Source organism: Vigna umbellata, chromosome 5 (assembly GCF_029865625.1).
Source record: "Vigna umbellata cultivar VRB3 chromosome 5, Vumbellata_1.0, whole genome shotgun sequence".
NCBI lineage: Eukaryota > Viridiplantae > Streptophyta > Magnoliopsida > Fabales > Fabaceae > Vigna > Vigna umbellata.
Genome location: NC_142169.1, coordinates 35,220,493 through 35,246,945, shown reverse-complemented (window position 1 = coordinate 35,246,945; position 26,453 = coordinate 35,220,493). Strand labels below are relative to the sequence as shown.

Genomic DNA, 26,453 nt, shown 5'->3' with positions numbered 1-26,453 from the left:
AAGTCACATTTTTGCAAAATAATTAGGAGTATATATATTTTAATTATTAAGCGAAACATGAAACAAAAACATAATCCAAAAATTGAAAAAGTGTAAAGATTAAACGAGTAATTCAATTTATAAAAAAAGGTAATGTTATAGACAAGCTAAAAATATATACTAAAAGTATAATTAAAATGTGTTTCCCTTTTTAGAGTTTTGTCCACACGCTCAACACAGTTGTCATTTTTCGAACATAACCTCAAGACATAAAAGTCCAGACGAATCTTATTCAATACTAATAAACAATCTATAAATACAAAGGGAGAACTTCTCAGCAATGCCAGAACAAGAACAAGGTCAAGGAGAAACCAAACACGGACCGTAACAAAAGCATCCCCGAAAAAACACTTGTTTCCCAACAACACTACCCGCACAACAGAACCACAACTATCCATAAATACCACTTCATAAACATTACATGCCGGCCCGCGAACGTTTGAGGGCCAAAACAGAGAAACCGGACCCGGGCCCATTTCGAGAGCTGACGACATCGGTGAAATGGGCTTTAGAACGGGCCTGACTCAAGACGTTTGGGCAGTTGTTTCTTACGGTCCAGAGCTGATAAGGCGACGTGTCGGTTGCGAGCCACTGCTCCACCGTGAACTGCGAACTAGAGCAGGCCGCGTGGACACCAGCAGAAGTGACCTCGACGTAGTTAACGTACCAGCCATGATGGGCCCCCGACCCGTCCGAAGTTATATTGATGGCGCAAACGGGCCGGTCCAAGCATGGGCCTCTACCGCTGAAAATGTCGAGATTGCCCCGCTCGTAGTAGTTGTGACCCGGCTCCATTAACCCGCCCCAGGCCTCGAGATTGGTGATGTATATACCGTCGCCGAGCGCGTCGTAGACCTTGAGTCCAATTATTGAATCGGTTCCTCCATTGATGGTGGAACCCGTCCGAATATAAACAGAGTAGACACAATCTCCGTCCTGCATCAAATTAACATAAATATTTCTTTTACTATTTATTGACAAAATTAAGATAAATAATAAAAAAAATGAAGAGTAACATAACAAGAAGGCTTACCGATCTAACGGTTGAGACGAAGCATAGCGAGAGTAGAGAAAAGAGAAGAGGGAGGAGGCGCGTTGGGGTTGCCATGACAAAGATGGAGAAGGAGTGGGATGGATTAAGTTTGATGACTAATGAGCAGAGAGTGATATAATATAGCTCATAGATGGCACATATAAATTCTTTCTTTCCCTTTTCTCTTTTTTTTCTCTTTTTATTGATTTCTTTTAATTTATTATAATTCACGATCTTTTTGAGTTTTGCACTTAAAATGTATATTTTTTTCTTTTAAGATAATTATAGTTTTAGGTTCTCTTTAAATCAGCTTGATTGATGCTTCGTAAATGAAATATAAATGATTTCGTCTTCAATTTGTCTGTGGTGAATTAGATTAAAGTTTGTATTTGCAGTGCAGAAAAATAATAAGTTTATATTATTTTAACAGTAACTCTATGTATTGTTTTTATTTATCTATGTGTAAAAGTATTAATCTGGTGAAGAAAACAAAAGACACTCTTTGGAGGGTACAATTTAATAATAATAAAAACTTAAAATATACATTAATTTTTGTTTTAATGATTTTATTTTTTTAGTTAATTGAGAATGAGGATAGTTTTAACTTAACCATTCTATGATTATGAATATGGTATGATTATGAAAATTGACTAAATCAGAAATTTACACGAGACTAACACTAAAAAATAATTATAATTTTAAAAAATGAATGGTGTGGTTTCACTGGCGTGTTTTGATGGAGAATTCCGTCATCTATTTTTTATAATAGTAATAATAATTTGTCGCTGTCTCGATTTAATGTCATCAAATAAGGGCTAGAATATGCTGGTCATCGCCATAATGTTCCATTTACATATAAAAATGAATTTTGAAAAATTACCTGATTTCAAATAAATGTTATTATTTATTTTTGGTTTAAATATATTTTGAGTTTGTATAAAGAAGTGTGTGTTGATTTTAGTCCTATAATATCTTTCTAGTTTTTCATCTTTCAAAAGTTAAATTCTTAAATTTTATCTGTCTAAAATATATGAATTTTAATATTAATTTCTGAATGATTCGGTTTTTTTAATTAATCGTATTAAATATTAAGATGTATTATATATAATAGTATGGTTAAAATAAAAATTAATTAGAATAACTAAAATAATTTTTTTGATAATTTTGGATTAAAGATACGTTTAAGAATTTAGTTTTTATAGAAATATGTATAATTTATGTTTTATTATATGATATATAAAATAAAATGAAAAGGTAGTGAATTTATGGTTGCCGACGTGATTGCGACCCAGGACAGGTAGCTGACAATAATTAATCCTCAGTCCTTCAAAGTTTCAGAATTCATTTCCGTAATAAAGATGAAATTTAATTTATTATTGGAAAATTGCAGTACGAATGTGTTTAGTTTTAAATAAAAACCTAAATTCACAATACTAATAACTAGCACCTTTTCAATACGAGTTGAGATTTAAAAATTTAAAATCATGTAAACTAAATTTTACTATTAAAAATATGCAACGTACAAAAATATTAGCAAATTCGTCATTAAAAGTTAGGTATTAAATAAAGAGGAAATTATATATAATAAAAGAAAAGAAACTCAAATATTTAATATGTACTATTTTAGCATATACATCATACAAGGTAAGTATTTTTTTTTTCTGTAATTATAATATATAGAAAAAAATTGTAATATAATAAATTATTATTTTTAAGTGTAAAAACTATATTGAAATTGAGATATGATTTTTTTGAAAAAATAAAATAAATATATAAATAATAGAAGTATGTAAACAGATGGCATGAAAAAAATGTATTAATTCTAAATAATTTTGAGAGATATGTTTATGATTGAAGGAATAGTGTAGAAAACATTTCAGAGTGTTAATTATGTCTAATTAGTTATTAATAACTTCATTCTCCTAGAAAATGTAATTTGCTGGGAGTGTATATTATTAGGATCCTCATATTTTAACAACAAATTTTAATAATTTTTTATAATGGGTCACGTGTTACTATTTTATTGGTCTGCTTAAATTTATCTTGAAAAAAATATTTGAAATAATCAATCATATATCGCCATTTGTCAAAAATTTGTTAAAAGAGGAGTTGATAAAAAAACATTTTTCATAATATTAATACATATAATGCACATGTGTGGATATTTTAAGTTTAAGTAAATTTTAAACGTAAACATAAAACATAAAAGATATAAAAATACTTTCGAATTAATTAATAAATAATAAATTAAAAATAATTTTTAAGTTAAGATTTTTTTTTTTAATTTACTTATGAAGTAATAAAGGTTTTGCACAAGAAAACAAGTAAAAACTAATATAAAACATTTACATAATTATTTGACATTATGTATTTTTTTTCGAATAATAATATTTTGAAAACATTTTTTTCACAACATTTTAATATTATTTATGTGTTATTTTGTCAAAAAAAATATTGTTAAAGTATCATTATCTTTTTTCTCTCTCACACACGATTACTTGAAATTTGAGTTCATAATATTTAACCACGAAATTAGTTATTACTATATTTTCATTAAATGCATTAAATTTCGCATTGAACACAAGTAAAAAAAAAAAGTAGATTAGACAAGTTGATTATGAGTTTGATTACATTTGTTTGTATTTTTAAAGAAAAATTTTATATTTATTTTCATTTTTATCCTTATCTTGTTAGTTATGAGATTTATGTTTTGACATCATTTTTTTGAATAGTAGGTATATATCATTTTCATGCTTATAATTTTTTTTAATTTGTTTTAAATATTAATTAATTAATTTTTTATGAAAAATAATCACACTAAAAAATATACAATATTAAATAATCAAACATATGTCATGACAAATACAATATCAATATATCACAAATTCAAATAAGCTTAATAAATATCAAACAAGTCCAATAGTTAAAAGAGATAATAAAAAGTTATATAACAAAATAAGAATTCTTTAAATAAAACGAACTTAAAACTCAAAAAAAGAATTTAAGTTTTAAATTAAGAATTTATATAATTAAATATTTAAAATTAACCGATATATATTTTAAATAATAATAGATAAACAAAAAATAAATTAAAATAAAACAAGAAATATTAAATATATGTTTTATAAACAATTTAATTCGATAAATTAATGTTTATGCTTCTTAAAATAAAATTCGTAATCTGAAATAAATTACAAGGAAAAATGTGTAAAAGATGAAACTTATGTAATAGGGTGAAAACTTTAATAATTTTATAATATTAGCAACATAAAGAAACAAAATGATGAGAAGATATACTTTGTGTAAACTAATCATATATTAATAATTTAATGCACATTTATCATAATATTAACTCAATAAAATAAATGTTTATGATTCTTAAAATTAAACTCATCATATGGAATAAACTACACAAAGGAAAAATGTGTAAAAGCTAAAACTTATGTAATAGGGTGAAACAAAAAAATTATGTAATAACAATATGAAAGAAACAAAAATGATGAGAATATATAATTTGTGTAAACTAATTATATATTAATAATTTAAAATGATACATGTAAATCACATTTTATCATAATCTTTACACCTCTTTAAAAAGAATATGTATTACTTGTATTCCTATTTTGTTAATGTAGTTACTTATCAAAATTAAGCGATAGATAAAAATCAGTTTATTTATCATAATTAATCAAGTAGATTTTTTTATTAAATAAACACAGTGTTCCGTTTTAATAAGAATATAGCTAAAAACAATAATCAATGTTATGTAAATACTTGAAAATAACCATTAAGTAAAAAAAAGAAATGACATTGAAAAGAACGGTTGAAATATATTATTTGGTTGGAGGAAATTGATTGGTTCAGATTTCATGGATGTGTACGTCTAATTCTTTCATTCATTTTTTTCTTTTAGTCATGGACGTGAAAAATAAAACAATAATCGTATATTACTTTAGAAAGAGTTCAGCTTTGGGCCTTCATCATATGAAACTGGAAAGATGCTCCCTCCACCACCACTGCCTTCTTCCTGCACCTCCTCAATTTACTTTTTTTCCAAAATTATCCTTAAATTAATTTTTCTTTTTACTTTTAAATTAACTTTTTATATTTTTAATTAAAAATCCTAATTCTATACCCTCATTCCAGCACACACCACCTCCCCCTCTCTCTTCCCTTTCTCTTTTCCATTTCCGTCACCCACCACCCCCCCTCCCCTCTTCTCCTTCTCTTTTCCATTTTCATCACCCACCCTCACACCCATGCCCCCCTCCCTCTTCTCCTTTTCTTTTCCATTTTCTTCACTCACCTTCACACCCATCACCTTCCATTTCTTCTCTTTCTCATTTCCGTCACCCACCTTCACATCCACCTCCCTCCCCCTTCTTCTTCTCTTTCCCATATATATATATATATATATATATATATATATATATATATATATATATATATATATATATATATATATATATATATAATGTGTGTACTGGTATGTGAAAAAAACGAAAAAGATTTATTAACTACTAAAATCTTATTAAGAAAAAGTTGTGTATTTTACTGCATAAAAAACAAAAAAAAAACTCAGTTAGCTATGGAGGCCTCAACGGATATTCATATCCGTTTGGTTGTGCCTACGGATGTTGATATTTCATTTCCGTTTTTTTAACGTTTTCATTACGGTAATTCAAATTTTAGGGCAATTGTGGAATGGGGTGGTGCAGGAAGAGATTTGTGTTGGTGTAGGGAGGAACACCCATGAAACTGGGCCTAGCTCTTTTATGAGAAGCCGTAATGAAGCTCGGGTTTGGGAGAGTTACTCCCTACACCACCCCCACATTGCTCCCAACACCACTAAGTTTTTTTTAAATTTCAAAACTATCTTTTATATTTAAAATATCCTACACTCCTACCTCTTTTCTTCAACGGATGTCAACATTGGCTAAAAAAAAAATTCTTCAACGGATGTGTCACATCCGTTGAGTTTTTTTTATTAATTTATTATATTTTAAATTAATATATAAATATTATTTAATTTTTTTACAGATTTATTATATAATTATATATAAATTAGTTATATTTTATTTAATAAAATAATTATTATTAATTTAATTTATATATTATTATTTAATTAATTTTTATATTATTTTTTATATTATTAATTAAACGGATGTGTCACATCCGCTAACTAACCCGTGGTGGGTTGGGTCAAGTTCAAATTTTTCCGACTCGTTAATAAATGAGTCGGGTTGGGTTGACTGACTAAGTGACCAACCCGTGGTAGGTCGGGTTGGGTCGGGCTGGGTGATCCGTTTTGACAACTCTAATTTTTTTCTTCAATAAATTTTGAAATATATTGAAGAAAAATTCTTTTTCGAATTTCGAAATCTGTTTAAAAATTTTCTTCAACGAATTTTAACATTCATTGGAAGAATTTTTTTCTTAAATAAATTTCGAAATTTGTTGAAATTTGTTTTCAGAGATTTAAGAGATTTCAAAATCCACTAAAGAAAGATATTTTTTTGGAATTTTAGGTGTAGAGAAAAAAGTGGGGAGTGCACTACTTGTTATTGTTTTACTTTTGTTGACACATTGAGGACAAAAAAAGGTTAAATGATTGTATTTTTTCTCAATTAATTACTCCATTGGATGGTTGATGTTCTGGAGGCAACACATTAGAATCTTCTAATGAATAATACTAAGAAAAAGATTGTGTTTAAAGACTTTTCTCTCTTTTTTTTTTTTTTTCTTTTTCAGTCGAAAGCATGTTTTGAAATCATTAATGGCTACTTATATAATAACTGTTTATATTTTAATTACATATGTTATTGTACACAATTTCCAATGGGCATACCTATGACAGAATAATTATTAGATAATTATATATATAGGCAAACGGGGTGGGTGCTTGACGCCATGCATATGCTCCGAGAATGATTTTCGATGCTGTTAAAAAGTATTAACATTAATATTTTAACTTTTTATGATAAATTAAACAATTTTTTCCTATTTTTTTAGTCGTCTCAAAAGTAAAATATATACAAGTTAATATTTTAATTTGAAATAAAATATAAAGATGTGACATCCATCGTGGGATCTATTAAAAATAAGTTAAATCAAAGTTATTTACAACTAAAGTGGAAAGTGGTAGGTATTCTAAAATATATGGTACCAAGAGCCCTTAAAAAAATCCAATTGAATTATTATAAAGGGGTGCTTTAAATAATTCAGCCCAGCAGTAACAACAAGATGTATTCTTATTTGAACATGAAAACTTAACATAATATTTGTAATAATATAGATACAATTACCAGGCATGTAAATCAATCAATTTTTCTACTAAACTATTAGCTTAAGCTTAAATCTTATATATATATATATATATATATATATATATATATATATATATATATATATATATATATATATATATAATTTTTTAAAATTAATCATTTGATTTTTTTTTCATTTGTACTAACTATTAAAATGTAAATTTTAAACTTAAAGTCAATTCCCAACTTATAAGATAATGATGTTTGTATTCACTTTATATATATATATATATATATATATATATATATATTAAAGAGTAAATTTTAAGCTTAACTTAATCTTAAAGATTTAGTTTATAAGATAAAATTTATATTATTTATATATTATAAATTAGTTTCACGTAAACTTCCAACACACTCGCTATATTTCGATTTATCATCAATTTATTAGATTTTCAACAATATTATCTCCTATTAATAATAGTAATAATAAAATGATATGTATAATTTGGATTCAATCTTTGTTGAAGGAGGTGTAGGCGTGGTGAAGTAAAGAATTCTAAACGAATTTAATGTTTGTAACCATTACTGTTGTGGTAAAATGCGTGCTAATGAACAGCAATAAACAGTAGGAGTATAGAGAACCCAGCCCAATCCCGTTCGAGAATATCATAGATATTAAACAAAACAGTGATATCATGACACGACATCTACGTTAAATAATTCATGAAGACATAACGTGCCATGCAATAGTTCCCTATCGTATCCTAATTTGTAAAATTTGAGGAACGGGTATAAGCTCATAGCATATTCTTCGTTGATCGTTACCCCATTGGAAACGCTATAGCAGGTAACAGTAAACTTTTGCACAGATTTCCTCAACCAGGACTTATTCCACTTTGGCCACTCCATCGAAACAAGTTACAACGATTCTCTAAACATATTTCTATTGTTTCCGAGATATGGATACTGTTACTTCGACTTTGTTAACGATTAATTAAAGGTCAATTTGTTGGATTATTTAGCAGCCGTTTTGGAAATATATCTTTACACGACTGTTCCAGTTTAAACTAATGTTCGGTATAGAATATGTTCATACAACAATCTGTTTTAATATTTAAAGCCATGTTTTGGTTTAGATATATAAGTATATTAAAAACTAGGGTTATGTGTTTGACGAACATTCTGTAAACTTGGATAACGTAATTGACCTACTGTTCAAATTGACCATCTTTATTAATAAGGCATTGGAGAAATTAACATAACACGAATGTCGAAAACTGTTTTGGTTTGTCGAAATGAAACTCATGATGCCAAAGTTAACATAAATTAATGTTTTCTGATAATTTAACAATAGAATATCGAGTCACTGACTACCAGGACCATGGCACTGGGAACCCTCTGACCTGGCAAATTTTGGAACTATCTGAGACGAGTAATCCAAATCTATAATTATAACCATAAAAGGTTATATCTACTTTCTTAAATTTAGACTTTTGTGAGTTCGCTTTCTACAAATCGCTGGCTCATGTTTTCTATTTTTTTATTCGATTCTGTATATTGTGAGAAATACTTTACATTGACAGATATTGAACATTTCAGATGCTTTCACACTGTTTCTTCTAAATAAAAATGCACTTGTCAAACAGGACAACTTTAACGTAACTGGAATTGTTCATGGAACTTGATCCCATAACAGTCCAGAGGACCCCATGTCCTCTTTATTTAGTTGAAAAATGTTCATCATACTAAATTCAAAAACAACAGGACTTGTTTTATTTTTATAGCTTCACATGAGTATATTCTTTTTAAGGTATTATTTTTCGAAACATGATTGGATGTTAATAATATAAACGTATTTTGTAAACCATCGCATTATTTTTAATATCATAATAACAAATATTAGAAGATTACTCAAGACACGTTTAGACGGTAGTGGAGTAGTTGTGTAAATCATCGCATATCAACAATACCTTCGTATATTAAATTATGCTTCTATTTTGGAAATGTTTAAGAAAATTTAGGTAATAGAGCAATGTTTCTTGATTTCGGAAGAAGAAAGAAGAGATAAACCCTACACGTATAGAGCAAGTAGACAATATTGTGAGGTGATATGTGGAAGATAACACCTTGTTGAAATAGAAGCAATGTATATAAATATAAGCAATATATATAAATATATATGCCAATAGGTGTCGATTAGGTGAATGTAGATAAAATCTGCAACAAATAATTGATATAGATATTTAATATTCACGGATTACAAGTAAATGTATTTCAATATCTACTTATAAATGAGTTGAGTACAAGAATTATATTATCCAAACTTGCACTATTAGTAAAAATAAAATTTTAATTTATATTAAATTTAATTAAAATTAAATTTTAATGTATATTATATTATATATATATATATATTTTAATTTTATTCAAATTTAATTTTAAAAATTTATAAAAATGCATTTTGTTAAATATTTGTAAATACCTATTAATATTTTTTAAAGGGATATTTATAATAAAATTTTTTTAATCAGATAGTACATAGACACTATTCGTTCGATTCAATTTCACTCGTTATCATCTCTATTATCTCTGGTGTGGATATAATGTAGTTTTTGGGAGTGGTGAGTAGATTTGGTTTTCTTTATTCCAATTAAAAGGCAAGTGGGTGTTTATATCGAAGAAAAAAAAGTGGGAAGTAATGTTCTTAGTTCAGTCGTCTTAAAATATATCTTATGTGCATGTTCACAGCAATAAAAAACAAATACCCAGAAAGATTAGCGAATGGGTAAATGCCAGATAGTTATGTTGATCAGAATTGATTGGAATACTAAAACCAGTTGACGAGATTCTCATGCTGATAGTTAAATAGTGAAATGGAAGGAAGTTCATTATCAAAAGCTTGAATTCCAACCCAAGATCCATGTCTCTTTGGCAAGGTCGCATATCTTAACAAATTCCTGGATAATGACCAGTCTTAATTGCCATTTCAATTGTTCTTCACTATTTCAAACCCGTGCTGCTTGATTTGGTGCATCTATTTAGTCAAGATAAAAAGAACGAGGTAGAAGAATCAATGTTAAAATGTGGCAAAGTTAAATGAGTTTTGAAAAGTTGACAAGTGGGTTTTAAAGAACTGATGCTAAGATTTATTAAAACAATAAAAGGTATAAAATTGATTATAAAAAGAAAAGAAAAAAAAAAGCTTTCCAGAAGGCAATAAACCGAAAAGGAGTGTTGGATTAAAGGAGTAACATCTTTAAATCAGTTCTTCATTATTAAGAAAGTTGGAGTGTTGAAGTTTAAAATAAGCGTGCTTTGTTGTGATGAAAGGGGCCTTCCACCTTTTCCTGACTGTGCTAGAGCATGAACAATACAAAGGCACATGCTTACTTGCAAAACCTTTTTCTTTTTCTCTTAAATGCTTAGTGGAAGCAGTCATTGTAACAGGAAAATATGTTTTATTCTTTTTCTCACTGATTCTCTTTTTGTGTTCATTTGTGTGTTTTGTTCCAATATTTATCGTAATTAATTAAAAAGATTCGGCTTTTAGCCAAATTCCCTCTCAGTTTTATCAATCACATACATTTGATGCTTTATTTGTTCTTCATTTCACTCACTTAATTGTAATTAGTTCCTTCCGAATGTGGTGGTGTTCCCCGTACAAGTTGCATTCGACAAAATACTTCCTATTCGCATCGTCATGCATGCATAGTGTTTGCATAAATGCCTTTTCAATTTGTATATTTTCCATATGTATAATTCGTTGAGCCATGTACGTGTTTACCCCTCCCACAGTATCTTTTGTGTGTTATTCATTCCCGTTACCATCACCCAGTGGTGTGTGGACACGTACGGTGAATAGCTAGAGTGGGAAATTAGTTGTTTAATGTACAATGCAACATCAGCCCAGAAACAGTGCTCAATGCTCATGTAGTTCTAGTTATTTATAACAAGAAACTTTCAGGGTATTGGAGAGAGAAATTGTTTTTTAGTGAAAACTTAACTAAGAGAATATTTATTTTATGGGTTAATTAAGTGGTTGTTGATTAATTTGAAAAAGAAATAATAAATTATGTGGGGAGGAGTGACAAAAACGATGGTATTCGCAGTCATTTGTGGGCTCGACCCTCAAAGCGGGACCGATTCCCCAAAGCAACCAACACAGAGAGGTGATGCTCAGCATTTTTTGTTTTGCAGTACTGAGAACCAAACACGTGTAATCGAGGACCATTTTGCGAACCAGCTAAGCTTCTGACACCCTCAATGTCAATGCCATCTTCCTGCACAAACCTAAGCTGAGCTTCCCGATACACTATCTAACTTCTATTCTATACTCAATAATACTAATTTTCTATTACTCTTAATCACTACAGGTAACTTCTGCCTGTAACACTTCTGTTCAAATGTTATATGATTACTGATAAGTTTAATGCTTCAAATACTTAATGGACTTGTATAAGTAGAGTTCAAACTCATGATCATTGATCAAAACCAAAATAGTTTCACTTTATTGCTTTCCGAGGCCTTAATTTAAATTTATTGTGGTGTCAGTATGTTTCAATACAGGGTATTATTAATTTCTAAAGGAGTAATCAGTGGTTTTATTCTATAACTTTTTGTTCTATATTAAGTAAGCGTCACCAGTTCTGATACTAATGGTCTTTACAAAACAGTATTTTGAAAAGCTTATTTAAGTTCATAAAAATAGTTTACGTTATCACTGTCATTTGAGGATGTGAATAAAATTAAACTGTCATTTACATAAATTTTATATCTGAATTTTGTCGACAGACTGAGTAAAAATTTGCTGTAGTTATCACATTGACTTGAAAACGAAACAATTTTTGTAAAAGTAAAAAGTTGTGATTTTGAGCATACACTGACAATTCTAGTGTGCATGAGCTTATACGACTTATTCATTTTACTACTCGATATGGGACTTGGACGGATATTTGAATCCGAAACTGTTGTGGATAGAAGAAAAGTAAAGAGAAGGAGAGGAGTAGAACTGGTGAGAAAGGTATATGTTCTACTTTTCCTACAGGCCAATAATTGAAAGTTACAAAAAACATAGTTTAATTGAGGCAAGGCATCAATCATAGAGAGAAATCTAGTGGAGTTCCTCTTTCCACGTCTGACACAAGCTGAGGCCTGTCAATAGATGTAGCAAGCGTCTCTTCTTCAAATATCTCTATCTTAATCTTATTCTTCCCATCAAACATCTACTTTTTAGTGGATTCCAACTCTTCTTTCAACCACCTCATATGGATTCCCTAACCCAGCATTAAACTTTAACTATCACTAACCAAACCAAATCATTAACCTTCCTCCTTTCAGTTTCCTTCACAATAAACTATTACATTCTTCTTTTTTTCTCTCCTCATAACGCACACAATCTAAGCTATAATATCAGGCTCATTCTTCTTTAATACTGCCACAGCTTTTCTGCATGTGTATAATATGTGTGGTCAATTCACATGGCCTTGGCCTGTCATTAGTTCAACTGAATCTTTTATCATAGTCCCAACAAGGTCTTATTATAATATATGATGCCAACTCACATTGCATTTGCTTATTAAGAATGGAATTATACCAAAACAAACCTTTCTCATTTCCCACCTTTCCTTCATCAAACACCTTTTACATACATGGGACACCAAGTTTTGTTTCCCAAGTTAACGCCACGTGGTTTAAAAACTTAATTATCCACCCAACTTGCTCACAGTATCGAAAAATTGCTGAATTAGAATCAAACCAAGACTTAATTTTATTTGTGTAACTACCAAATCCATCCATCCAAACTTTCTAAACTACCGTTTATATATTCTCTCCCTTGCTGTACAAAATGTTGATCTAACTAGCTAGAATCAAACAGCTCACACATTACATAGTAACTCTTACATCTCGGTATTCAACTTTCTGACACCATACGGGTGAGTATTAGTGTTACTCCCTTTTCTCTTGCTTCTCTGTCTATCTTTGGTTGGTCTACTGCAGTACATGAATCCATGATGCTACTGCTAGAACTAAAAGGAGCATTTACATATGTCAGTACTGCATCACAGAATGAAAGACATGAGATTTTTAATCTCTGTACGGACAAAGACACATTCATTCAACCCTTCACTTATGGCATAGCACACCGTTCTTTGAGCACCAACCCGGCCTAACCCACAACTGCAACTTTTGAGTCAGCTTCAGAAATCTTGTAACAAGGTAGTTGATGGGGCCCCATCTTCATACTCGAGTCTCCAAGTGTTCAATTCATAATTATTAATGGCGATGGATCTTATCTCAAACTCAAGGATATCTTCTTGATCTACGAAATCTGGTTATTCTACTATTATATTGTATATTAGTTCTTGTTGATCATGCACGTGTTTGTTAAGATAACATTACATATTATGGATGAATGCAGAGATTAACTGGCTATACACTTAAGTTCGTCATCTGAATATTACTTGAATTTAATTTTCCATGTTAATGACTCAACTTGCTTTTACTGAACATTAATGTCCATTGTTAATTACTACTGGTTATAAGTCGGATAATGATACTTGAACAACCTTTTTTGACAACATTTAGACACGCGCACACGTGTCAAAATCTGAGTGGTCCATTTGGAAAAATTAAATGAAAATGGACCACTCAGATTTTGACACGTGTGCGCGTGTCTAAATGTTGTCAAAAAAGGTTGTTCAAGTTTCATTATCCTTATAAGTCTAACCAAGACAAAAAATATCCTTGCAGAGAAGGAAACCAATAATTGAGAATGATCGAGCATCGATTCAGCCATGCGACCACTTTCTCTTATGTTTTTTGTTTTATTAAAGCAACAGATATGATTGATGTGAAACGACATCACTCCTTTCACTTCTTGTTCCAATGGTGAACACAGACTATCAGTTCATAAGTTTATTCAAGGTGTCATAATCTAATAGCTTGTCACACTCCTTTTCCATGTACTGTTTCTTAGAGGAGGGGAGAAGACACCCAAATAAGTTTTTCCTAGTTTCCGAACAAACAAACAAACGTTTGGTATGCTCGTTTGTCACTCTTTATTTTTCGCAAACAAGAAGGTACCATGGTAATTAGGAGTAAGAGACAAAGAACTTAAAACACGAGTGAGAAAACATACTTGATCGTAGTTTCGTATATGTAACAAGGAAGAGAGAAAATTTAATCCATTCAGACTTGCATCTGAAGACTACACTACTACTTGACTGACTAATTACGTGAATGTAGACATCCTTCAAACTAAGAACGACACTTTTGTCTTTCCTTTTCCATACATTTTTGTTCTGACCTGAACAAGAAATACAAAACATCCATTCTAACCAAGTTGAACTTCCTTTTTATGGCAGGATAGGGATGTACATGTCATTTCACATTCTCATCTACACCCGGGAACGTGCTCGTTGGGACATATGTTTCCACTCCACCAAGCGTTGAAGAAAGCTCATCACCTGCATGAAATGAGTACATAAATAATACTGATCAGTTATATTGAAAAAGGCATAGGAGAAAATCGAGTAAGAAAATATGAAGTGAGAAAATTCTGCTTGCCTCGTTTGGTTCTTGTAAAGAGTAAGATGCACTTGTGTCTTTTGGAAATTTGGAGACAAGAATACCAAAACCTTGTCCTCTGTCTCTCAATTTCTGCTCATCAGAAAAATGGGAAACCATTTAGTTTTTGAAGCCATAACATAACTATTCCAAATAACATAGTTATTACACAAACTAAGTAAAAAGAGCTGTTTTTCGTAGGGAAATAAATTTCTATTAAGAAAAAATAATAATTGAGATCTTTGGATACCTTGAAAGCATCTTCATCGGATCGATCATCGCCAATATAAACAGGAAATACATCACTGCAATTGGCCAAACCTGTGGGAAATTATTTGAAATTGAGATGATGGTGGACAATTAAAAAAGAAAAAAAACTTCAATATAAATTAAGATTCACATGTGTCAAAACAATGTTTAACTGGTAAACTAATCACTTATAGAGTATGGGAGTTTTCCTTTGTTTATTTGTGGGAGTCAAAACTCTGAAGAGTTACGTAACTTTAGCCATCAGTAATACGTGTTTTATAAAATATGTTCAGCAAACGTTGAATTGTGAAACTAAAACTCACCAAGGGACTCTAATAAAAATTCCAGGGCCTTCCCTTTGTCCCATTTAATAGTCGGACGAATCTCTAGCACCTGTGTAAAAGAAATGACTATCTCTGAGAAATTAACATGGCAAGAAAATAGATAAAAAAAAACAAGAAAACAGAAACATGGCCCACCTTTCTTCCTTGGGTAAGTCGGAGCTTCGGGTAGTCCTTTAAAACTGATTTCACTTGGCGTGCCAGGTCACTCCATTTCTACGTATAGTGCATTTGGTTTAGACTTTTTTCGTGAACAGAGAAATAGTCCACACGATATAGAAAAAGAAAAGAAACTCGACCAGGAACAAAAACAATGCAAATAGTTATAGCGAATGTCTGAAAAACGGATGGCTTCATGGCTTATAGTTTGCACCTTTTCATCAACACAACGAAAATGAACAGAGAGGCAGAACTTGTTGTTCTCAACCATGGCTCCAGGAGTTGATTTGGTCTTCTCAACCAATTGTTGGTACACCTGAAATTTTGCACACCCAGAAGAAATTAAAAAAAGAAGTGATCTTAGCATTGTGGAAACAAAACCATTTGGCTCTCTACACGAACCTCATCTATCATGGGAAGAAAATCGCTGGCAGGTTGAAAAAGAATTGCCTCAGCTTTGCTATCCTATGGACCACACAATCAATGAAAAGTATGAAATTTCATAAAATTTGAAAATGTTAGGTGTTGAGAATGTTTGCACTGTAATAAATGAGGTATAAGGTATACGTACGCCACAGCTAACTACTCACTTTGTTGTATTTGGAGCTTCTTGTTGGCCCTTTAATATCCATGCCATGGCTTCCTGCATAATATAGCTCTGCCAACTGAACAAAATTGTATACCTGTTGTTTCCAAAGTTACAACAACCCCCATATTAGTTAAAAAAGTTAAAGGAAAAGGAAAGGGGAGAAGAGGAACTACATAACAAGACCACGAAAATTTACTCTGACCAACTTCTCGAATTACATTGTACGTACCTTGTCCTTGCATCTTCCGGTCACTATGGCAGTAGGAAAACACCTAGCAAGTTTCTTCACTGTTTTCCTCATCTGATATACACACAGGCGCACAAGAAACAGTTTTAAAGATTTAGCAGACAGCATGTAGAATGAGTCCAAGGTTGGAAAACATGATAAAGAATGAAACTAACCGAGTGAGACATGAAAGCACGGTCAGGATCTTCAACAATTGGGGAAAGTGTGCCATCATAGTCGAGGAACATGACAATTTGTTTTCCCTTTGACGCATCAATAATTTGGTCAAACATGTCTAATGCGGAGGGATGGTTAAGCTGTTTGGTAATCATAAAAACATATGTTACTATTAGCAAAGTGAGATCCAGTGTTTGGTAAATTAAAAAGTGTTTTGATTTTAGAGTGGTTCTCACAATCCAAGAGTTTTGCTCCTGAGAGAAAGAAGGTGCGGATTTAAGATGGGTAGGAGACGAGGCTCTCATGGACTCAACCCATGCATTGATTCTTTGGTCTCCATTGATTTCAAGGTTCTTCAAAACCCTCCTCCTTGAAATAGAAATGTACCCTCCTGGTGCTGCCGGTGGCTTTTTTTGTGCAGGTGTTGGAAAAACTGTTAGGGAAACTCCAGATTTGGTGTCAGACACTACCACATTCTGCTGCGTCATTTTGACACAATAATCTCTCTAAAAAAACAAACCCAACACTCGCAGGGTGTGTCTGGTTTTGGCAATTGGTTAAGTATTAAAACCGAGTTTCAGACACTATCTTACGTTTGAGAGGTAGTAACTAACTAACCAACTAAAATCAAGTGTGGTTTAATTATTGTGAGAAAGAAGAAAGATGATAATGAGAAAGAGTGAATGAAGAGAAAAAGAGTGAGAGAAGGAGAGTGCATATGAGTGAGGTGAGGGAGGAGGCAGAGTCCCCTGCATTGAATTTATAGTTAAGAAAACAGAACATCCAAAACACTTTGGTGGGACCCACTTAGCGTCCCATAGGAACTGGGGCCCACAAATTTGCCAACCCGATATCCTTGTGGTCCCCACCCTACTCCAAACACCTCACCGTCTTTCCTCTTTACTACGTGTGTGTTTGACTATGGACAAATGCTTATTTATGTCAGTATATATATATATATATATATATATATATATATATATATATATATATATATATATTTAAATTATTGCAAGAACAACAATACTTGTGTTGTGTGCATGTCATTATACATACGTACATATATACGTGTGATGTTTCAATCAACACAAATACACCTTCTTAGGGAAAAACACTTTTCAACCGTGTTAAGGGATAAAACATACAGATTATGATCAAGTTATCTTATTAATTAAGCGATTGGACAGATATTTCATAATTACGCTAAACCGTGTTAAGTGATATTTTTTTAATTTTAGTTGTATTTAACGTATAAAAAAATTAATGCTTTTACTTTCTATATTTTAATAAAAATGCATTTTTTTAAACCCATCTGGGAAGGGTATTACTTTATTTATTTATATATATAAGACAAGTTAGCTCATGAGCCAGCTCAATTAATACTGACTAATGCTGATGTGTTGAGTTGAGTCACTTGTATGTAAGTACATTTTGGATTAACTAAGAAATCTAAATCGGGATTATATTCACTTTTTAAATAATTTATTGTTAACAAAAGATGTGAATATATCACAAGCAACAAAAATATATTGGTCAAGCATATTTTTACTCTGCCCCCAATGAATGACATATTCTTTTACAGAAAATGCATGCAAAATATTGAAATTGTGAAAAGTAACTGGGGTATTTGCAGCCCACTTAAAGAAGTACCAAATGAATGATCTTAATATAATTACAATTAATGTAATAATTGGATTGATTATAATGTGACCAACCATATGATTAAGTAGGCAATCATTAATTGTTAATGACATTATTTAATGCTTTATTAATTGGATTTTTGTTGGGCCTTATAGGGCTTTCAAAATTACGCAGCCCTGTGTAGTTAAGAAATTGCCACAAAAACGAACAGTAGAATGAAGAAAAGCAGCAGTTGCATGTCGATGTTAAACTATAATCGTACTCAGATTTTAAGTTATCTGTATCTAAGAGTTATGTGGATGTTAAACTATAATCGTCTCAAATCGATCCACCTCCTCTAAGATATAAATAATTCATACAGAAGACTTGATAAATATGTTTCCAACACAAAACCTTGAATTATTAAAATACTTTTAATTAATTAATTTAGTAATTTAAAAATCTTGTACTCATTTTTTTTTTTTATTATTCGCGTAACTTATTTGAAAGGTAATAATTCATTATTTAATCCATTTAACCTCATTGTCATTCTTAATAGTATTTTTTAATGTTTTTAATTAAATAGAAAAACATATTATTTCTTGACAAAATCATGTTTTAATAACTTTTTTTAAAGTTGGTTAACTTAATCATTGTGAAAACTTATTTTAATATTCATATTTTTTTTACATTAATTTATCTTGAGATTTTGTCACTAATATTTCTTTTAGTAATATCTATGTATTTAAATTACATTTAAAAAGTAATAACTTTTATATACGTCTATACTATAATTCACTTAAAAAACAAGGCTCTCACTCATTTTACTATTTTACTTAGATATATTCTTAGTATATGTTTTGAGCAGGCGTATTTCACACCTACCTATGACAAGCAAAAATATTCAATTATTTGAAGGCACACGTTTTCTTTTCTTTTCTTTTTCTTTTTGTTTTTCAGTGTATCTTTTCAGAATTTAATTTAATTTTTTTTAAAATAGTATCTTTAATGATTAAAAAACTGTCTATTAAAATTTTATTTGTTTATTAAAGTGTAAAATGAAAATTATTTATCACTTTTTTGGTATGAATTTTAATTATAATATAAAATTCATATATAAATATTTATTTAACGGTAAATTTTATTGTGCACAAATATATATTCTACATATAGTGTAAAAATATGAAAGAATAACTTTGATATTCATATAATAATTCATTCAATAATTTATATACATTATCTGATGTGTCTGTATCTCTCAATCAAATTATTATTTATTATATTTCAAACTTTTCTAGTTTACAATTTATTTTACACTCTTAATTTTACAACTTATTTTTCAAATAACATTCTTCATAAAAGAATACGAGGAATCGCTCAATAAATCGAAGCATTAATCACTTTAAGTTTTGTGAAAATAGTTATTTTTCTATCATTAATGCTGAAACCGCACTAATTTTAGAAAAAAAAATTGTTAATTAATTTTTATTTTTACAGTATTCTTTATCTGTTGATAAAAAATGGCAAAGGTTGGTTTATGGTACAAAGAGGAACAATGTGAAGATAGGTATATGTGTCAGTCGTTCATTGTCTGAATAAAACAATTTGTTACAGTTTATCAGTTACTACATACATGCATGCATGTCACAACCACCAACTTGTGTCTGTTTTCTTCGTGCTTGAGAACAACAAAAACTGGACATGATATCCTCCACTAACAATTTCTTGCTTTTCAAAAACAATTAAAATGGCATTTTTATTATTTATTACTGTCAAAAAATGAGGTAATATATAAAGTTTCTTCCCTTATTTATCATATTTATTATTTTTCGTTATATCTCTCTCTGCTTTTCCCAATCCGAGAAAAACATTCCTCCAATCTCTTTATCTTTTTAATGTAACATCTAGTCATCATTTGATGCCTAATCTCCTTTTTGTCTCCATATCTTCGTTAATTTTTATGGTTTATCCTTCTTAACTCTTTTTCAAGTGCTTTAATAATTTGAAATATGGAGGAAGAGAACCCTGCCATGAATAAAAACAAGTACAGAGCTCTGATACGCTAGCATAGACAAAAGTGGGAAAAGGTGATCACAATTTTCTTATAAGGACACTTTTCAACCTTACTATGCATCTATATACGTATCTGATTATGATATGATCATGATTACGACTAGCAGCAAACTTGTGGATTGAGTTGTTTTAGCGGTTGGTTGTCGATGGCTGAAACAGTTAGTTTGCTTTACATTTGCAGAGGTTCAAAACAACGTTTGACCCAAATGAGAAATAAACATGCATGTAATAAACTAATCAGTTAATAATTGTCATTAATGCATGTTATATAAAATTTACCATTAATAGTACTGTGTACTTTTTAGGGTAACTTAAATTGAATTCATGCATGTAGTAATTAACATCTTACGTAAGGATAAGAGAACGTAGCTATAGTTGGACATAATTAAGGGAGAAAAACGACTTGTAATAATAAGGCACAAAAAAGGCAAAGAAAAAGACGACAAAAACGGGCACAAATTAGAAATGAAGGAGATTATCCTAACAATGACTCGAAATCGCATGAGTGTGTTTTGAAATTGAATCGGAAGATATTACTTGCTAGAAAAAAAGTGGTTGCAACATGGAATATCTTTAATAACTCGATTCTAAAATAATGGTAACATGAAAAGTTCAAAACACTATAATGGATCGATTCAGACAATAGTTTGCACTTTTTCAAGCGATATCCAAAGACGTCATTCATTTAAAATAACGTATTATTAATCATTTAAAGCTGAATTCTTATCCCTCCATGCATTCCATTTCCATGGATATGAGTTGAACATTTTTTTTTTCAGTAATGGCGGAATTAATAATAAGTAGATTTTGATGAGAAGCAGTGAAGTGATATCATGAATGAGCTGCTTTATCTGAAAAAGAGCATTAGAGAAAAAAGAGGTTCCATTTTTGTCTACACTATAAGATAGCCATAATTTACTCGTTCTTAGGGTTGATGGAACGTAACTTCATTTTGTACGTACGTTTGGCACATCCATGAGAGTAATTGGTTTCTTGGTTATGTTTTACTTCTTTTGACATAAGCTACAACGGGTGACGAGGCTTTTCCCATTTTTTATTGCAAAAAGCTTGCATATGGATCATGTTGGATAAGAGATTAAAAAACATCCCTTACTTTATCTTTGCTTTTATTTATCACTCAATATATATCTCAAATTATTTTTAAACCATTTTTGAAACATTTTCCAACTCAACAGTTGCCGATGTGACGGAAAAGAGACACTTCTTACTAAGCTCCAGGTCGGCATGATGGACTCATACAGGGCTAACATTACTATCGCCATTAAAATAGAAAAATATTGCTTGATATATACCCACAATCAACGATACATAGCAAAAGAAAAGGGAGAATTTAAAGATATGTTTCATTACGTAATATAACAAAAAGGAGAGATAAAAAATATATAAGTTGAAAGAAAATAAAATATTATATAACTATACCAACATCCTAACCTTTTTAAACGTCGATTCAATTAAAATGTAACGTTGATTTTTTTTAGAGCGTTATATATCTAGTCATATATGTATGTATTATATTATGTGTGATGAGATTCTTAACTTTTGTAATTTATATGTATGATATGTTTTTAAATTAAGTAAGTAACTAGTTATTCGAAATAAATATATCAATCGAGAGGTTGTTGATGATCTTCTTTTTCTCTGATACCATTCTTCTTTACATTAAAGTAATTTAAAACTACTTTTTTTGTTTCTCCTATAACATGACTCTGCATGTCGTTAATCCAACTAGGATGCTTACCTATATAAGAGGAAAGATACAAAAAAACAATCTCAACTTTTTAGGAATTTGAAAGAGAATATTATATTTCTGGGGACTAAAATCGCTATATTTTTATAAACTAAGAGGTTAAAAAGTTTAAAAATTTAATCAACACTTACGATTTTAAAGATTAATTCGGGACTTTATTTTATTGTACACTGAAAACTCACGTGTTTATCTTTGATTTAATTTATATGTCAATAACATAATGATAGTGCTCATCTCATCTTCTACATCATTACTCCATGAAACTCATTATTCTATGAATTTTATACATGTTTCTTATATAAGCACGAATAAAAAATGTGATCATTTACGTTTGTGTAAGATTTTTCATACATGTATACTCCAATTGAATAATGAATTTTCGAAATCATATATATATATATATATATATAAATTCTCTTTTTTCAGTACACTAGTGGTCCATTATTCCATGAATATGAGTAATAAGCCAAAAATGAATTCCGAAACCACAAAAAATATCCTTATGGGCAGCCATGTTGGTTCCGATTGACGTATTGAAGTGCAACGAAATCCAACCATTTTGAAAAAAGTCTATGAGTCTATAATTAGCATGGTTTTGAGTTGGTAAAATGGAGGTTGAAGTAAAAAGAATGGTGAAAAATGAGTTGGGAATGAGAATAAGAGAAGTTGGATTTGTCCTAATCAAGAACTTGCATCAATGCCAATTTCAGGTGTAGGTGATAACATCACTGTCTCCCTTTCTTGTTCAATCGTTTTACAGTGGGAATAAAATAGTACAAAACACAGTGCTCTGAAAACCATGTATGAATGCTTTGATTGGTGTTGTTTTCCTTCACCAACGTCATAAATATATCTGTAATTCTATTGAAAATATATGTGTAAGCATCATTCATGCATGGAATCTATGTAAAGAGAGAACTATATAAGCCTATATATATGCTCAGCATAACTGCAGTCATGGCGAATCATGCCAAACACATCAAGAATAATGGTATCCCCTATGCCACGCCAAAATAATTCACGGAAAACGGGAATCAACACCAAATATATAATATAAAACAAAATAATAAAAGTAAAAACAAAGACACAATACATGTAAATGAACTATATACAAAAACAATAATTCTAGTTATGTTGGTAAGACGGTTAATTCGATCCGTTTTCCTTAGATCCCCCGTTAGTTGATCAATATTTTTTTTTAACTTTTATATATATACATATATAAATATTTTAATTGATTAACTAATAATTAACTAAATTAAAATAATTACTATATTTATATGGTCAAGTATTTTGTTATTAATAATAATTAGAATTTAATTTGTAAAGATTAATTATTTAAATTATAATAATATTATATATTTATATATTTCAAGTAATATAATATAAAAAAGTTACTATTTTTTAAAAAAATTAATTTTAAAAAATAGGTCAATTAATTAGTTCGATCTAATTCATCTTTTTGACCCACCAATTTATCAAATTAGATGTGAAAATGAATTAAAGAGTTAAAAATTTCAACTAAGGACAACTTTGGCGTAGCAAATTCTGGCAACACCCTTCCTGATAACATATTAGATAAAATTTATAGAAAAGTATAAAATTGTATGAGAGAGTCTTTAAATTAAGGGTATAAATTCGTAAAGAAAAGTAGTACTTTCCAAATATCTTTCAATCAATATTCAAAAGTATATTTAAATTAAATTTATTTATGTTGTGTAATTTTTTTCTATAAAAAAATAATTTGGTTCATATTATTTTAATTTGGATCGATTGATAAATTTTGAATAATTTTTCTAGCGATTCAATAAGTGAAACTTACTCTATTGGGTTCATATAAAAGAAAGGCTATAAAACACCATTGATGCTAAAAAGAATCATAAAGACGGTGAACAGGTGAAAGTTGAGTCCTGGGAAGAAAACTGAAAAAAGATGAATATCAAATTATTTTTGGTGTTTTCAGGAACTCAATTTTCACATGAATCACATTTATGATCTTTTTTGTTCGATCATCGGGAGTTAGGTTCCATAGCTTTAATGTATGAAACTCCATAAAACAAGTTTCATGCTTTGAATCAATATAAAAATGTTTCAAAATCCTATCTTAAAATAAAATATATAGCAATAAATATTTTAAAAGTACAAAATTGACACAACATAAACAAAATGATGAAAATTAAATTTAAAAACCAAAAGATTAATTTGAATTTTATGAATAAAATAAAGGATAACAAATATGATGACTCTAATTTTAGAAAAAAAAATAGTCCATTGAAGATGTGAATGGTAATATTTTTAATATAAAACCTTAAATTTTAAAATCGAGATATTAATTATTTGTTTTCTCCTCTTTTATGAGAGCATTCGGACTCGACAGTTGTTCCCTACACCACCACGGACTACTTTCTCCACCTCTCTCATTCCTCTTTTGCCCTTCAATAATGTTTAATTACTATAATTAATTTTCACGAACATTCCAATACATCGCCACACCCCACCCCACATCGTCAACGAATGTTAAAAACTCATGCTCTTTTCCTTAACCACATACAACCATACATTTTCTCCTCTTATAAGCACACGTAAATCGAGATCTTCTCTTTATCTAACATCCATGACCCCATATAAGGAACACACACCTACTAATTCACAAATTCAATACTCATATTATTTACTACAAACACATTGTATATACAACACAACTAACTTTATTAGTGTTTAAATCCTCAATAATTCAATTAATGCATTCTTATATAAAATTTTAATAATCCTTGGATCCTATGCTTTCATCCTTGACACACATTTCAACTCTTTCAACGAGAATGAGAGAAAGGGAGAGTGGAGGTGAGGCTCCAGAGAATTAACGAAAGGGGGAGAAAGAAATAAAGGGAGAGTAGGGGGAGAGGGGGTGTTAAAATAAAAGAAAAATTGGGGAGGTGCAGGAAGCACTAGGGATGGTGGAGGGAGCAACTCTATTAGAATATTTAAGGTTTGTTTTTTTCTGGAAGCCCATCTATGTTTATGGGCCCTATCTTGTTTTCTAACTTTTCAATCTCTCTTCAAGAAAACCCAACTTTTCAGTCTCTGAAATGTACCGGAGTGTTTCATCCTACACCTCCAACATCTCATCCTGCACCTCCAAAAATTCCATTTTTAACCTTCTGACATCCTGCACCTCCAATTTTTAACTTTCTTCTCTTTCTTATTAAAGATATTTTAATAACTATCTTTTTATTTTCTTCTCTTTTCTATTAAAGACATTCTACACCACCTTAAAATTAATTCTAATTTAATTTAAAATTTAAATATTATTTAATATAATTTTATATTTTAATAATTATTAAAATATGATTTATATTATAATAATAGCTATATTAAAAAAATAAAAATAAAATAATTAAAATAAAAATAAAAATAAAAATAAAATAATAATAATAATATAAAATTTGACTTAATATATTCAAATATATTAAATTATATTAAAATATTAAAATAAATTAAACAATTATTAAATTGTAAATAAAAACAAAAATTTTTAAAAATTTGTTATCGAAAATCAGTTTTGTTTTTTAGTTAAAATTTAATCAATATTTAATTTAATTAAAGTTATAGCATTATTTATTACATTTTTATATTTTAATAATTATTAAAATATGATTTATATTTTTATAATAATTTTATTAAAAAATAAAAATAATAATAACTAAAATAAGAGTAAAAGTAATAAAAGTAAAAATTATATTAAAAATCACATTTAATATATTTAAATATATTAAATTATATCAAAATGTTAAATTAAATTAAATAATTATTAAAATTTAAATAAAAAATAAAAATTTAGAAACGTTAGTCGGATTTTGACGTCCGATAAATTTATAATCGGATATGGATATCCGATAAATAATTTTTTCTAAAATTTTGATTTTTATTTTAATTTTAATAATTATTTAATTTAGTTTAATATTTTAATATAATTTAATATATTTAAATATATTAAATATGATTTTTAATATTATTTTATTTATTCTTATTTTTAATTTTTAATAAAACTATTATAAATATAAATTATATTTTAATAATTATTAAAATATAAAAATATCATAAATAATGCTATAATATTTAGTTAAAATAAATATTGATTATATTTTAAATAAAAAACAAAACTGATTTTCAATAACAAGTTTTTAAATTTTTTTATTTACAATTTAATAATTTTTTAATTTATTTTAATATTTTAATATAATTTAATATATTTGAATATATTAAGTCAAATTTTATATTATTATTATTTTATTTTTATTTTTATTTTAATTATTTTGTTTTTATTTTTTTAATATAGTTATT

The 26,453-nt window shown here is 29.1% G+C and overlaps 2 protein-coding genes across 2 annotated transcripts; both read right to left on the bottom strand.

The window, feature by feature from the left end:
* Positions 1 to 244: 244 nt before the first annotated feature.
* On the bottom strand, positions 245 to 1,233 carry LOC124847304 (PLAT domain-containing protein 3-like). The gene is made up of 2 exons (XM_047324762.2): positions 1,073 to 1,233; positions 245 to 975 (listed from the first exon to the last, which is right to left on the bottom strand). The coding sequence occupies exons 1-2, from the start codon at positions 1,145 to 1,147 to the stop codon at positions 457 to 459; spliced, it is 594 nt and encodes a 197-aa protein (XP_047180718.2). The 5' UTR covers positions 1,148 to 1,233; the 3' UTR covers positions 245 to 456.
* Positions 1,234 to 14,466: 13,233 nt separating this feature from the next.
* Positions 14,467 to 17,369, bottom strand: LOC124847307 (putative trehalose-phosphate phosphatase J). Its single transcript, XM_047324764.2, has 11 exons — positions 16,885 to 17,369; positions 16,648 to 16,788; positions 16,475 to 16,546; positions 16,247 to 16,339; positions 16,059 to 16,121; positions 15,871 to 15,972; positions 15,636 to 15,713; positions 15,480 to 15,549; positions 15,158 to 15,228; positions 14,908 to 15,000; positions 14,467 to 14,807 (listed from the first exon to the last, which is right to left on the bottom strand). Exons 1-11 carry the CDS (start codon positions 17,134 to 17,136, stop codon positions 14,739 to 14,741), a joined length of 1,104 nt encoding a protein of 367 aa, XP_047180720.1. The 5' UTR covers positions 17,137 to 17,369; the 3' UTR covers positions 14,467 to 14,738.
* Between the last annotated feature and the right edge of the window lie 9,084 nt (positions 17,370 to 26,453).

What these genes read in the sequence shown, in the direction of transcription:
- LOC124847304 (XM_047324762.2), bottom strand. Translation starts at nt 1,147, where the DNA reads ATGGCAACCCCAACGCGCCTCCTCCCTCTTCTCTTTTCTCTACTCTCG. An exon ending in TCGTCTCAACCGTTAGATCG is followed by an intron (nt 976 to 1,072) that starts GTAAGCCTTCTT and finishes AATTTGATGCAG; the next exon opens with GACGGAGATTGTGTCTACTC.
- LOC124847307 (XM_047324764.2), bottom strand. Translation starts at nt 17,136, where the DNA reads ATGACGCAGCAGAATGTGGTAGTGTCTGACACCAAATCTGGAGTTTCC. An exon ending in AGGAGCAAAACTCTTGGATT is followed by an intron (nt 16,789 to 16,884) that starts GTGAGAACCACT and finishes ATTACCAAACAG; the next exon opens with CTTAACCATCCCTCCGCATT. An exon ending in GAAGCTCCAAATACAACAAA is followed by an intron (nt 16,122 to 16,246) that starts GTGAGTAGTTAG and finishes TGTGGTCCATAG; the next exon opens with GATAGCAAAGCTGAGGCAAT.